The sequence below is a fragment of the Rhinatrema bivittatum genome, chromosome 1, assembly GCF_901001135.1.
Source record: "Rhinatrema bivittatum chromosome 1, aRhiBiv1.1, whole genome shotgun sequence".
NCBI classification, from domain to species: domain Eukaryota; kingdom Metazoa; phylum Chordata; class Amphibia; order Gymnophiona; family Rhinatrematidae; genus Rhinatrema; species Rhinatrema bivittatum.
The window spans coordinates 838,510,331-838,526,486 of NC_042615.1; the positions used below are offsets into that span (position 1 = coordinate 838,510,331).

Below are 16,156 nucleotides of genomic sequence, written 5' to 3' on the forward strand. Positions count from 1 at the left end.
CACCTGACTCCGGAGAAACTCCATAGAACGATCCCTGCAATTCCCAAGGTATGCTGCGGACAGCTAGCCACTTCTATTCATATATATTCATATATTCAACATAGAGGAACAATGTTATAAAGTTCTCTATAGGTGGCACCTGTCTCCGGAGAAACTCCATAGAATGATCCCTGCAATTCCCAAGGTATGCTGCGGACAGCTAGCCACTTCTATTCATATATATTCATATATTCAACATACAGGAACAATGTTATAAAGTTCTCTATAGGTGGCACCTGACTCCATACAATGATCCCTGCAGTTCCCAAGGTTTGCTGTGCGGACAGCTAGCCACTTCTATTCATATATATTCATATATTCAACATACAGGAACAATGTTATAAAGTTCTCTATAGGTGGCACCTGACTCCATACAATGATCCCTGCAGTTCCCAAGGTTTGCTGTGCGGACAGCTGGCCACTTCTATTCATAAATGGTGGCAGTGCCCGAAGGTGATTTGTTTTGGAAAGGGGTCTCTGATTGGTTAGCGAGTGTGGTACCTGGAACCCAGGATCTGAATCCTAAGTGTGCCGTACTCAGTATACCTCTGGAAGGCCTTCCTAAACATGGCAATACATGTTGCACCCCAAGTCTTTATAGCAGCTAAGGCTTGGAAGTCCCCGGATACTCCATCTCTGGCAGTCGGTACCATATGTCTCCTCTCACTGCTGTGAAACACAATACCATGAAGGCTTTTGTGACCACCTGGTTACCTACTCAAGGAACGACCTCCTTTGGGACCGGTAATTACCTTGGACTCGGTGTATACATTCATTGACAGACCCTGACCCTAACCCTAACGCTATTTCATTACCAGCAGCAAGCAAAGAATACAGAGCTGGATAATGCCATTCATGGTATTTTATTTTATCAATGTTTTATTACTTTTTTATTTTCCGGTACTCTTCTTATCTGGAAAGGAGGGGGGAATGGGGAGTTATGTTTCTGGTTATATCATTATATAGAAAAACATGTACATATGTTTGCATAGGCACCACTATTTGGCATAGCGATGTACTAGCGGATGAGGAGCGCTCGTGTATTCGCTACATATGTCATATACCTGTTATCCATGGAAGGTATTTTACCATCTGTGTAACTTCAATTGTCTCCATTATTTATACTTATCTGTGTTTCACGCTATGTTCCATAAAGTATATGAGGGCGGAAACAGAGCATAGGGTCCTAATCTTCTGCTTTATAATCCCTACCACTCCCTCAGAGCTCCCCTGTATTTCTCTCGTGCTTCCTTTAATTCAGACACTGTCCATGTCTCCACCACCTCCACTGGGAGGCTGTTCCACACATCCACCACCCTCTCTGTACAGAAATATGTCCTAAGATTACTCCTGAGTCTCCCCCCTTCCACCCTCTCCCTCCTACTAATCCTCACTCTCTCTCTCCACCACCCTCTCTGTAAAGAAATATTTCCTAAGATTACTCCTGAGTCTCCCCCCTTCCACCCTCTCCCTCCTACTAATCCTCACTCTCTCTCTCCACCACCCTCTCTGTAAAGAAATATTTCCTTAGATTACTCCTGAGTCTCCCCCCCACCACCCTCTCCCTCCTACTAATCCTCACTCTCTCTCTCCACCACCCTCTCTGTACAGAAATATTTCCTAAGATTACTCCCGAGTCTCCCCCCTTTCACCTTATCCCATGATCCCTGGTATATAAGGGCAGGAAGATACTGTTTCTGAACAGCCCTTCTTACTGAGGTGCATTTGATGTTTTTACTCTCAGCCATAAATGTGACACTCCATCCCATAAATGTGAGACCGCAGCTCCCCACCCAGACAGGTGAGAAGCAGGTGACTGCCAGCAGCAGCGTGGAGGAGCAGAGAGCGCGCTGGGAGCGGAAACGCATCTGCACAGCTAAAGAGCTGGTAGAGACGGAGCAGAGATACGTGAAGCAGCTGGATGGGATCAGCATGGTATGTGGCATCATCTCCCTCCCTTCCTCCCTCCAACCGTCCTACTCTTCAGTCTCCTGATTACTTTTCTCCTCCTTTCCTCACTATCATAACGATATTTCCTCTTCGTTCAGGCAGGCTAGTCCACACAAGTGGGTTATGCACTCCTACCAGCAGATGGAGACAGAGAAACTGACTCGCTGATACCACTCATATGTAACTGTACACTGACATCAGCCCGCAATACTCTCCATCTCCAGCAGATGGAGACAGAAACTGACTCGCTGATACCACTCATATGTAGCTGTACACTGACATCAGCCCGCAATACTCTCCATCTCCAGCAGATGGAGACAGAGAAACTGACTCGCTGATACAACTCATATGTAACTGTACACTGACATCAGCCCGCAATACTCTCCATCTCCAGCAGATGGAGACAGAAACTGACTCGCTGATACAACTCATATGTAACTGTACACTGACATCAGCCCGCAATACTCTCCATCTCCAGCAGATGGAGACAGAAACTGACTCGCTGATACCACTCATATGTAGCTGTACACTGACATCAGCCCGCAATACTCTCCATCTCCAGCAGATGGAGACAGAAACTGACTCGCTGATACCACTCATATGTAGCTGTACACTGATAGCCCGCCAAAACTCTCCATCTCCAGCAGATGGTGGACATGCATGAATTCCTGTGAACCTAGGCCTGTCATGAAGAGACAGATTGCTTGGCTCCTTCCCTCAGTCGAGCAGATTGTAATCCTGCAAAGTTGGCAAAAGAAAGTTCGTAGGTGAAGGCTTGAAGCCCTCGCCCCCAGCAGTCACTCGCCGGCTACCAGGTTGGGTAAGAAGCTCAGTCTACTTCTTGGCTTCCCTGTTACCTGTCAGTGCTGTTGCTGCCTCTACCCTCTGATTTTGAGATAGGGCAGGGCTGTCTTTAGGGAGTGCAGTGGCTTAAAAAGGTGCAGCTTTTTGCAGCAATTTCCGTGCGGATCAATTCCTTCCCCTCTTTGTTTAGCACAATGTCAAATCTTGGCTGTCTCCCATGCACCGTGGCCTGTGGAAGGCAGAGATAGAGCTGCGATGCCAACGAGGGGAAGCTGACGGTCTCAGCTGCAGCTGTCGCGTTGTTTTGCATGTGCTGAAGTGCATGGACGCGTCTGGGTCACATGATTGTTTATGCATAACAGAGACCTGGCTCAGGGACTATGAGATTCCAGTTCTTAATCGCTGCTTCCTCCACATTTCTCATATATGTGTTTTGCATGTGATGTGCATGGACGCGTGTATGATCTCCTTTTGTCGGGATCACATGAATGTTTATGTATCACAGAGACCTGGCTCAAGGACTATGATATTCCAGTTCTTAATCGCTGCTGTCTTCCTCGTTTCTCATATATTTTCAAGCCCAGACAAGGGTCACTGAAGTTCACTGAGAGAGAGATCACAGCCCCATCACCATAGGAGTTGCTTTTCCTGAAGTTCAATTTTATCAATATTTGATTAACATCCTGCCCTCCTGGACCTTTATCTCCTAATTCGTCACCTATTATTGAAGCTGTGCTTAATCTCGATACAATTCTCATTAACACCAAAGTTCTAGGAGATTTCTATTTGCACTTTGATAATCTAACCTTATCTCGCACCGCACAAACTCTTCTAAATGCACTCTCTTCCTGTGGTTGGTAGCAGATTGCTCCTGCCCCTCACACAAGAAAGGTTGTTGTTGGTTTGGTTTCATTGGATGTCTCTATCAGGAGAAATTTCATGGAGAGATCACGTTCTCATATCCTCCTCTCTCTCACATCTAGTTCTTCTTGACTCAGATAACCAAATTTAAGTCATGAACTATACCCCTTCCCCTCTCACCCCCCTATAATCCGGTTGTGTGTTTCATTTTGTATGTCTGCCATTGTAATGTAATTATGAACCTATGCCTACCTTTGTAAACATCTTACTATTATGAATGTCTAACCTGTAAACCGTTATGATCTAGTGATTCTCACATGCAATGACGGAATATAAAACACCTAAATAAATAAACATCTACTGTTGCGATTCCCGGCTGCGCTGGTGCTACGACCGGGCCTGCTCACCTGGCGCGACCTTCTACCAGCTCCTCTCCCAATGCCTGCTCTGCTCGACTGTGGCATCCATGAGCGTCCCCAGCCCCATCGGGGCCTTCCTCCTCGCAACGCTCCTCGTGCCGGGGCTCGGTGTCCTCGGCCCCGCCTCCTAGCGCGCGGGGAACTCTAGCGAACTTAAAGAACCAAGCATGGGAAACCCTCGGGCAGCGCCAGATTCTGATGTCACCTGAGCCCTGTATAAATGCAGGGCTCAGACGCTAGCTCATTGCCTTGGCAATCGGGTCGTACACTCCGGTGTTCTCTAGTTTGCCTGTTCCAGCGTCTCTCCTGGTAGTACCCTTCAGACTGATCTCACGGTACTGACCTTTGCTTGCTCCTGACCACGTCTGTCTGCCACCTGGAACCCACCTCTGCCTGACTACTAACTACTCCTGATCGCTGCCTGGAACCTGACCTCTGCCTGTCCACGGACTACTCTTGATCGCTGCCTGGAACCTGACCTTTGCCTGAACACTGACTATGCCTGGACTGACTACAGGTACTGACCCCTGCTTCGGCTGACCATTCTGGACTGATACTCTGGCCTTGATCCTCGCTATCCACTCGGACACTCTTTTCTGGCCTCCTGCAACCTGTGGACATTCTTGCTTGGACATCGACCGTGCACACTTGTTCATGGTGGGCACTCCCCTGCGCTTCCTCTCTAGGAGACCCTGTGAGGTCCACCTAAGACCAGGCGGCCCGGTTACCCAAGGGCTCAACCTGCGGAAACCCCGGGTTGCTATTGGTGAAGCCCCAGCTAGCCTCCTTCTCCTCCTGTGCTCTGCCTCCTCGTGGCAGGTGCTCCCTGGGCCCAACCAGAGGGCCGTACCAAGGGTCCACCTCCAGCGCAATACTACCATCAAAAATCATTTACTGTTCCATGATGAGGCCATAATCACGAAGAGAGGTCTCATTGATCCCCAAAAGCTGGCAGCTGAAATTCTCACGCTCTTGGATAAGAACACCTGTGAGTCCCCTGATGAGTTTCTTCAACTCTGGAATATCTCACTGACATCCACTTTGGATAGATTAATACCTGTAAAAATCTTTTATACAGAAAAGAGCCAAAATTGTCTCATGGTTTAATATTGGCATCAGTGCCCATCTCCAAATAATAAGCCAAAAGTTACCTCCTCATCTTTCTATTTACCAAGATGCCATTAACACAGCAAAAAATGCATACTTTTCCTGTTAACTTTCTATTTCATTTAATAACCCGGAAGAACTCTATTCTTTGTTCTCTAATTATACTGCCTACTCTGGAATGAACATTGTAGAGACATTCGCACTATACTTTGACAATAGAACTATTATATTAAGAGGTAGTTTTCAAAACTCTTAATGATTCTCCTGACAAATTTATTGTAGATGGTCCTATTTGGCAAAATTTTGACCCTGTTTCAAAAGTCGAGGCACTTCATATCATCAATGGTATGAAGTCCTCTTCTAGCCGTCTTAACCCCTGATCTACTATCCAACTGAAACAACTCCATTTCTTTCTGATTTCATTCATTCTCCCCTAAAATATAGCTCTCCCAAAACGTTTGAAGCAGGCTTCAGTCCACCCTACCATCAAAAAAATATTTAAGCTGACCTGACATTACCTTCCAGCTATTGACCCATTTTCTTATATTTGGCTAAAATTCTAGAATCAGCTATACTCGGATAGAGAGTTAGCAATCTTGATTCCAACAATTTTCTCAGCCAATATCAATCTGGCTTCTGCAAGTATCACAGTACTGAGTTGATTCTCCTTTCGACACGGTGAGATGGGGTTTTGATGGGGGAACTGCTTTTTTTTACTACTGTTACTTGATATTTCAGGAGCCTTTGACACAGTTGATCACCAAAGTTTTCTTTCTCAGTTATGATCGCTTGGGTTCAGTTCTATCTTGGTTCACTTCTTATCTCACTAATGGTTTAAGAAGTTAAAATTGGTTCTCATATTTCTTCTGGATCCCTCTCAGCTCTGGTGTACCCCAAGACTCTGCACTTTCGTCTGCTTTATCATCTATGTAACACCTCTATGCCGTATATTGGCCAACCTTGGGCCTACAAGCTCTATGCTGATATTCAGGTTTTTTTTCCTTTCAAAGATTGTTGGCCTTGACAGAAATTTCTCTCTTCCTGTCTTTCAACAATTCAGAATTGGCTTATTCAAAACAAATTAGCTCTCAATATTTTGAAAACTGAAATTATTTTGCTATCTCGTTTTCCACTTGCTAACATTCCAGAAAGCAATCCGGTTTCAACAATCAAATCAGTACTCTCTCCTTTAATGTTCATAATCTTGGTATCATCCTTGACCCTGCTCTGTCTATGCAGGACCACATCAAAATGGTTAGCCAACCTTCCTTTCATAAAAAAAGTCTTCTACGGCACTTGAAACCTTTCCTAGATCCCTATGATTTCCGCTGTTTTACAATCTCTCTTATTTTTTCAGGCATTGACTCTTGCAAAACTCTCTTCATTGGTTCACCAGCTCATCAATTTGTCCTCTCCATATCATACAGAATTCTGCTGCTAGGCTTCTTACAGGTGTTTCTATTTGCAATCAAATTACCCCAGTGTTAGTCTTTGCATTGGCTCCCAGTCTCATACAGGATCCTATACAAATAACACGTTATAGTTCACATAATTTTTCATAATATTCATTCTCCTTGGATTGCTTCTGTGTTAAAAATTCATGCCCCTTCAAGATCCCTGAGCTCCTCCATTAAAGGTCACTTAGATATCCCTTCCCCAAAGGCTGCCCAGCTTGATGAAACATGAGAGCATGCTCACAACACTTTGTGAAACAAAGTTCTTTAAGAAAGCCTTAAAAATATACCTCTTTCAAAAGGTGTATTTGACCCAGTCCAATGAAAAGCCATAACTCTGTTACTCCTAGATTATTTATTTCTCTGTTGATCTTTGTGGTTGTTTTAATTGTCTTTTATCTTATGGTACATTGTTTTGTTACGCTTTTATCATTATGACCAAAGAAAGCCTGGTAAAGAGGGAACATCTGGGCCAAGATCCATAAACCTCACAATGAAGGCTTGAGGGTACCTTCCTATACCAAGGATAGGATGATGTCTGCCTCACTTTTGTCAGAGGTGGACCCACATCGGAGGTAATAAGAAATGGCTATGCCCTGGATTTTCTTCAAACACCCACAGACACCTTTATGGTTTCTCCATGCAGTGCAGCGTGAGGGAGAAAAAGAGGGGCCATACAGAGCACATTGTAGCGACAGATTGACCTGAAGGTGGTGATCCTGATCCCAAAACAGGAGGAAGGTACTGGGCAATATTCCATTTATTTTGTGGTACCCAAAAAGGGATCTTTTCACCTTATTCTAGATCTCAAGGGAGTTAAAGTTTTGCACATCCCTCACTTCAAAGTGGAGACTTTACAGTCTGTGATCATGGTGGTGCAGAAAGTGGAGTTCCTAATGTCTCTAGTTATAACAGAGCTTACCTACATATTCCCATACAACAGGAGCATCAGTGATTTCTATGCTTCACAGTGCTGGGCCGGCACTATCCGTTTTGGGCCTTGTCTTTTGGACTGGCCATAGCATCAAGGATTTTTCCAAGGTGATGGTAGTGGTAGCAGCTGTTCTATGATGGGAAGGCATTTTGGTTCATCCGTACTTGGACGAATGGCTGATCAGAGCCAGGGTGAAGGAGAAGAGCCAGATGGTGTCTCGAGAGTGATTCAACAGCTGCAGGACCTCAGTTGGATAGTCACTCTAGCCAAGAGCAATTTGCAACCAACGCATATTCTGGAGTATCTGGGAGTGCATTTTGGATATTTATTTATTTTTCTGTACACTAATGTTAAAAAAAACAAACAAACCCCTCCATATCCTAACATAAGCTAAGGACATGGAGAATTTGCAAGTGCCTAATAAGATGCTCATACTGCTAACAAATAGCCTCACTTCAACAATAAGCAGTCTCCCCACCTTGAAAGGATGACTATATGCTTATTTTGGAATTTCTGCAAGAACATTTGGTTAAAGGGTCAGCCTTCAACACTTTGAAGGTGCAGGTAGTGGATCTGGTGAGTTACCAAGGGAGGATTAATGGTAGGCCTCTGTAGTCCCATCCAAATGTTACAAGGTTTTTGAAAGAGGTAAAAAATATTTGACCTTCATTGTGGATAACTTTTCCCCCTCTGGGGTCTAAATTTGGTGGTCTTGGTAGGAACCAACTTTTGTTCTCTCCATAATCTTAATTTATACTTTCTTACCTTGAAGATGGTGGCCCTTTCATGTCGAGAGCCTTTCTTATTGATTATCCAGGACAGGGGGCAAATCCAGACATTGCCTTCCTATTTTGCCAAAGGAGGTTTCAGACATTCACGTGAATCGGTCTATGTTGCTTCCATCATTGGACAGCTCTAGAGATGAGTAAGAGTTTTGTTTTTTTATGTCCTCTGGATGTAAGACATCTGTTATGGTATTTAAAGTTACCAAACCTCTGTCAAAGACAGTTCTTTTCGTTTTGGATGGTAGACAAGGAGAAGCAGCGTCTCGAGCAACAATGGTACGTCGGATGAAGGAGGTGATAACAGTGGCATGTGTGAATGCAGGGACGCTGTTGCTTAAACAACTGAGTCCATTTTACTAGGCACAAGCTGAGTCTTGGGCAGAATTAGTTACTTTTGACATTCGAAATATGTAAGGCAGTGATGTGGTCTTCCTTGCACACCTTCTCCAAACATTGTTGTTTGGCTGTTCGGGTACAGTTCCGGAGATGGTTTTCAGGGGTGATGAGTCAGACGAACTGAAAGAAATCACTGTGAACCTGGAAGATGTAGTAGGCCAGATTGACAAACTAAAGAGTAGCAAATCACCTGGACCGGATGGTATGCATCCTAGGGTTCTGAAGGAACTAAAAAATGAAATTTCTGATCTATTAGTTAAAATTTGTAACCTATCATTAAAATCATCCATTGTACCTGAAGACTGGAGGGTGGCCAATGTAACCCCAATATTTAAAAAAGGCTCCAGGGGCGATCCAGGTAACTATAGACCAGTGAGCCTGACTTCAGTGCTGGGAAAAATAGTAGAAACTATTCTCAAGAACAAAATTGTAAAGCATATAGAAAGACATGGTTTAATGGAACACAGTCAACATGGATTTACCCAAGGGAAGTCTTGCCTAACAAATCTGCTTCATTTTTTTGAAGGGGTTAATAAACATGTGGATAAAGGTGAACCGGTAGATGTACTGTATTTGATTTTCAGAAGGCGTTTGACAAAGTCCCTCATGAGAGGCTTCTACATAAACTAAAAAGTCATGGGATAGGAGGCGATGTCCTTTCGTGGATTAGAAACTGGTTAAAAGACAGGAAACAGAGAGTAGGATTAAATGGTCAATTTTCACAGTGGAAAAGGGTAAACAGTGGAGTACCTCAGGGATCTGTATTGGGACCAGTGCTTTTCAATATATATATAAATGATCTGGAAAGGAATACGACGAGTGAGGTTATCAAATTTGCAGATGATACAAAATTATTTAGAGTAGTTAAATCACAAGCAGACTGTGATACATTGCAGGAGGACCTTGCAAGACTTGAAGATTGGGCATCCAAATGGCAGATGAAATTTAATGTGGACAAGTGCAAGGTGTTGCATATAGGGAAAAATAACCCTTGCTGTAGTTACACGATGTTAGGTTCCATGTTAGGAGCTACCACCCAGGAAAAAGATCTAGGCATCATAGTGGATAATACTTTAAAATCGTCGGCTCGGTGTGCTGCGGCAGTCAAAAAAGCAAACAGAATGTTAGGAATTATTAGGAAGGGAATGGTGAGTAGAACAGAAAATGTCATAATGCCTCTATATCGCTCCATGGTGAGACCCCACCTTGAATACTGTGTACAATTCTGGTCACCGCATCTCAAAAAAGATATAGTTGTGATGGAGAAGGTACAGAGAAGGGCAACCAAAATGATAAAGGGGATGGAACAACTCCCCTATGAGGAAAGGCTGAAGAGGTTAGGGCTGTTCAGCTTGGAGAAGAGACGACTGAGGGGGGATATGATAGAGGTGTTTAAAATCATGAGAGGTCTAGAACGGGTAGATGTGAATCGGTTATTTTCACTTTCGAATAATAGAAGGACTAGGGGGCACTCCATGAAGTTAGCAAGTAGCACATTTAAGACTAATCGGAGAAAATTCTTTTTCACTCAATGCACAATAAAGCTCTGGAATTTGTTGCCAGAGGATGTGGTTAGTGCAGTTAGTGTAGCTGGGTTCAAAAAAGGTTTGGATAAGTTCTTGGAGGAGAAGTCCATTAATGGCTATTAATCAAGGTTACTTAGGGAATAGCCACTGCTATTAATTGCATCAGTAGCATGGGATCTTCTTAGTGTTTGGGTACTTGCCAGGTTCTTGTGGCCGGGTTTGGCCTCTGTTGGAAACAGGATGCTGGGCTTGATGGACCCTTAATGTGACTCAGTATGGCAATTTCTTATGTTCTTATGAAGCAGCGTTGGTGAGGGCAGTGCTGCAGGGAGCCCAGGCAGCCTCCCACCCTTTAAAGGAGTCCCACTTGTGTGGACTTTCGTTCCTGAACGAAGAGGAAAGCGAAGTTACTTCTTACCTGATCATTTTGTTTCCTCTAGAGAAGGCAGCGTTATGCACTCCACCCAGCAGATGGAGATAAACTGACTTGCTGACGTCACCCCATGTAGCTGTACGCTGGCGACAGCCTGCTAGTCTTCCTGTAAACGCCAACTGTGGACAAGTGAATAACACTGGAACTGGAACTTAATCCATGCTACTTCACATTTACTTTCTTTAGCTTCCCATTTTTTTTTTTTAATGAGACCTAGAAGCATTGGGCTCAGTAGCGGGGACTGAACATAAACCATAGCAATAAATGCTGGATGTGACTCATTAGGAGCTTCAGTGATGCGAAACTGTTCTTAACGGTGTCCGTTTTATAATCTTGTACGAGTCTGTGAGAAGATGGAGAAACTGACCGTGTAACGGATGCAGCTCAGGAAGGGAGTGTGGACTGGGGGAAAGGAAATGATCAGGTGAGAGGTAATTTCACCATAAATATTTCTTACAGTCCACTGCCACTCATTGCCAAGAGGCGTTCTCTCCTGGGGAGTGTAAGAGCAGCTCATGAGTCGTCGGAGCTTTAGGACATCTCTCTAATACCATTTTTTAAATAAGAGGCTGTCAGTGCATTCACCCCTTTGATGTGTGGTGAATCCCGGGATCTGTGAGCTGGAGTATTGCACTCTCCAAGGCTGAGTCCCTTTACTCAGCAAAGCTGCTTGACCTCACAGACAGGAAATGGTGGGGAAGAGGGAGGAGACGAGCAGATGGATTAATTTGTGTGCTGAATGTTTTTCTTCCAGTACTTTGTGCAAATTCTGAAAGCGAGGGGTATCCTACAGCAGGATGTCAGAGAGAGGATCTTTGGACCACTTCAGACTATATGTCATGCAAACCAGTGAGTAAGCCTTCCCTGTCTGTGTTTCCATAATACATAAGAACATAGTATTGATGGCAAAAAAGAACCAGATGGCCCAGTTGCTGGTATCTGCAACTCCGTGCATATTCTACCATTGAGATACCCAATGTTTCTCTTCAGGGTAGTAACTGCTGCTCCGGGCACTTACCCCCAAGCTGCATGATAAGGGTAGCGATGTTCACAATCAAAAGCAAGCAACTGTCAAACTCATAACAAATTACTGTCAGCAACGTTTTTACTGGGTGAGCAGTCTTCCTGATAATTCAGACACTGCTGCTTGATGCTTGTCTTCTCCCAGTTCCTTCTTCCCCTGTTTTATTGTAACTTTTTTTTTTTTTTTTTTGCTTCTCGTCACCTGTTAATTGTTCTAGGTTATCACCCACCTTGTTACTTGTAAACCGGCATGATGTGATTCTGTCATGAATGCCGGTATAAAAAAGCTTTAAATAAATAAAATAAATAAATGATCTTTGCTTTATATACTGCCATACCAGATATGATGGTGGTAATGAAGAAAGGTGAATAAGTAAGTATGCTGAACAATAAATATACTATATACAACAGATTAATAAAAATATGTAAAAAAAATACTAGAAAGGGGTAAAAGTATGTCTACAACTATTATTGAAAAATATTAATTGAATACTGATACTAATAGCCATCATACCAAGGATACAATGCAATTCATAGGTCTCTGTCCATATAATTCTTCAATTCAGCCTTTTCCTCCTGTTGCTCAATCATAGAGCAAACCTGCCCTCCTTAGCACAAAGATCATCTAAATCCTTGCTGTTGATCTAAAAACAGCTGTAAATATAAAAAGGACATCGCTGTTACGCACTTATGGTAATCTTACAAGGAATGTTAAGGGGGAGGGGTTAAATTAAATTTCTTTAAAACCGTAAGACCATAACAAACATTTTTAAAAAAGGATTGTGCAACGCACATTCCATAAAGGAGTTGGAATAAAAGAATAAAAAACAAATAATTCAGGAAGTTGCACTTTATAAATCTCCAGGTCTGGATGGCCTCCCTTTTGAATAATCTCTGTAGTAAGAAAGAGAATGAGATCATTCCAGACGCAGTACTGGTGCTGCCTAAACCAGGCTAAGATTTAGCGTACCCACGCTCATGCAGACCTATTTTATTATTGCACCGGGATATGCAAATCTATAATTCAGGAAGTTGCACTTTATAAATCTCCAGGTCTGGATGGCCTCCCTTTTGAATAATCTCTGTAGTAAGAAAGAGAATGAGATCATTCCAGACGCAGTACTGGTGCTTCCTAAACCAGGCTAAGATTTAGCTTACCCACGCTCATGCAGACCTATTTCATTATTGCACCGGGATATACAAATCTATAATTCAGGAAGTTGCACTTTATAAATCTCCAGGTCTGGATGGCCTCCCTTTGAATAATCTCTGTAGTAAGAAAGAGAATGAGATCATTCCAGACGCAGTACTGGTGCTTCCTAAACCAGGCAAAGATTTAGCTTACCCACGCTCATGCAGACCTATTTTATTATTGCACCGGGATATGCAAATCTATAATTCAGGAAGTTGCACTTTATAAATCTCCAGGTCTGGATGGCCTCCCTTTGAATAATCTCTGTAGTAAGAAAGAGAATGAGATCATTCCGGACGCAGTACTGGTGCTTCCTAAACCAGGCTAAGATTTAGCTTACCCACGCTCATGCAGACCTATTTCATTATTGCACCGGGATATACAAATCTATAATTCAGGAAGTGGCACTTTATAAATCTCCAGGTCCGGATGGCCTCCCTTTTGAATAATCTCTGTAGTAAGAAAGAGAATATCATTCCGGACGCAGTGCTGGTGCTGCCTAAACCAGGCTAAGATTTAGCTTACCCACGCTCATGCAGACCTATTTCATTATTGCACCGGGATATACAAATCTATTCCAAGCTGAGAGCAGATCGTCTAAAACTGATTCTACCAGACTCGATTTCATCAGAACAAATGGATTTGTGTTTGGAAGGAAGTCAGCTATAAACATTCGTAGGTTTTCATTAGCTTTGGATAAATGCAGTAAAACAAAACCTAACGATCCTGTGGGGGGGTGAGCTTTGATGCGGAGAAGGCCTTCGACAGGGTGTGGTGGGGCTTTCTCTGATTTGGAAAACTTTTTTGGTTTTAAAGGTCCCATACAATTGTCTGTTTAATTACTGTGCAAAGCCCCCTCAGCGTGTTGATCTTTAAATGGATCTATTTCAGTCAGCTTTGATTTGGGGGAGGGGAACGCACCGAGGGTGCCCTCTATCCCCTTTACACTCGCCTTAGAAGCACTCATCCGCCAAATAAAACGGAATAAACTTATAACAGGCATTAGCACAGGCAAGCAAGCCTTGAAAGTGATGTTAGTTGCAGTGACATATTGATGATATTCAATGCCAATGCGCCAGTTACTTTTAGTGCTGGGTATAATTGGGGATTATGGCAGTTTTTCTGAGTTGAAACTTAATTTCTCTAAACCAGAAGTAGTGGATATAGCAGATCATTTGAAGGATTTACGGCCTGCTTTTCCTTTAAATATTTGGGTATTAGGATACATAGTAGACCGGACAGGTGGTGGTATTTTAATATTCATCCCATGGTACATGATTTTCAGAAGAAAGTTGGAAACAGTTCCCATTGCATAGCTCTGGTTACATTTTTCTTGATTCCCAAATTATTGTACATTATGCAATTGGTTCTGTTGGTATTGTTGAAAAAGGGTAAACAATTCAGAAATTCTCTTCAAAGCTTTTCTAGAAGGATGGTAAGGCCAGGATGACTATGGCTAGGGTAATGGCTCTAGGGATGAAGGGGGTTTTTCAATCTGTGCTTATACAACGTGGTATCTTACAGCTTCGTAAGGAATGGTTACTAGATAGCTCACGAAATCCTTTGGTTGAAATGGAACAAGATTTTGAGACAAAAACAGTGAAAGAATTCAAAGGGGCATGGGATAAAGACTGCGGATCCCTAGGTGCTAGAGGATGAGAATGAAGAAAAGAGCGCATGGGGGTAACTTGCTGGCGTGGCAGAGATACTACCCTTAACCAATAAGTCTTCTCATGGGGGTAACTTGCTGGTGTGGCGGATACTACCCTTAACCAATAAGCCTTCTCATGGGGGTAACTTGCTGGCGTGGCGGATACTACCCTTAACCAATAAGCCTTCTCATGGGGGTAACTTGCTGGCGTGGCGGATACTACCCTTAACCAATAAGCCTTCTCATGGGGGTAACTTGCTGGCGTGGCGGATACTACCCTTAACCAATAAGCCTTCTCATGGGGGTAACTTGCTGGCGTGGCGGATACTACCCTTAACCAATAAGCCTTCTCATGGGGGTAACTTGCTGGTGTGGCGGATACTACCCTTAACCAATAAGCCTTCTCATGGGGGTAACTTGCTGGTGTGGCGGATACTACCCTTAACCAATAAGCCTTCTCATGGGGGTAACTTGCTGGTGTGGCGGATACTACCCTTAACCAATAAGCCTTCTCATGGGGGTAACTTGCTGGTGTGGCGGATACTACCCTTAACCAATAAGCCTTCTCATGGGGGTAACTTGCTGGTGTGGCGGATACTACCCTTAACCAATAAGCCTTCTCATGGGGGTAACTTGCTGGTGTGGCGGATACTACCCTTAACCATAAGCCTTCTCATGGGGGTAACTTGCTGGTGTGGCGGATACTACCCTTAACCAATAAGCCTTCTCATGGAGGTAACTTGCTGGTGTGGCGGATACTACCCTTAACCAATAAGCCTTCTCATGGGGGTAACTTGCTGGTGTGGCGGATACTACCCTTAACCAATAAGCCTTCTCATGGGGGTAACTTGCTGGTGTGGCGGATACTACCCTTAACCAATAAGCCTTCTTATGGGGGTAACTTGCTGGTGTGGCGGATACTACCCTTAACCAATAAGCCTTCTCATGGGGGTAACTTGCTGGTGTGGCGGATACTACCCTTAACCAATAAGCCTTCTCATGGGGGTAACTTGCTGGTGTGGGCGGATACTACCCTTAACCAATAAGCCTTCTCATGGGGGTAACTTGCTGGTGTGGCGGATACTACCCTTAACCAATAAGCCTTCTCATGGGGGTAACTTGCTGGTGTGGCGGATACTACCCTTAACCAATAAGCCTTCTCATGGGGGTAACTTGCTGGTGCAGCGGATACTACCCTTAACCAAGAAGCCTTCTCATGGGGGTAACTTGCTGGTGCAGCGGATACTACCCTTAACCAATAAACCTTGATGCTGTTGATGCAAATCCATCATCGCTCTCTGCTTCAAAGGCAGGGGGAAAAGAGGAATTGGATTCAGACAACAATCAACAAGGACATTGAACTGTACGGTCTGGGAAAACAAATGAGCATGGGGGTAACTTGCCTGATGCGGTGGTTACTACACTTTTGATGCAACTCCAACATTGCTCTCTTCTTCAATGGCAGGGGATGGGGGAATTTGGACTTAAACAGTAAACAACAAGGGCCCTCACCTTGGTGGTGTGGGAAGCTGATAAGTATGGGAGCTTGCTGGACCGATTGGTCCTTTTCTGCCCTCATTTC

At 43.8% G+C, this 16,156-nt stretch overlaps 1 protein-coding gene across 1 annotated transcript in view; it reads left to right on the forward strand.

Moving 5' to 3' along the window:
* Window positions 1-16,156, forward strand: part of ARHGEF39 (Rho guanine nucleotide exchange factor 39) — a 95,199-nt gene that overhangs the window by 20,954 nt on the left and 58,089 nt on the right. Inside the window, exons 3-4 of the mRNA XM_029583468.1 lie at window positions 1,784-1,974; window positions 11,463-11,557. Coding sequence (XP_029439328.1) covers window positions 1,784-1,974; window positions 11,463-11,557 — 286 coding nt within the window. The remainder of the gene's footprint in view (window positions 1-1,783; window positions 1,975-11,462; window positions 11,558-16,156) is intronic.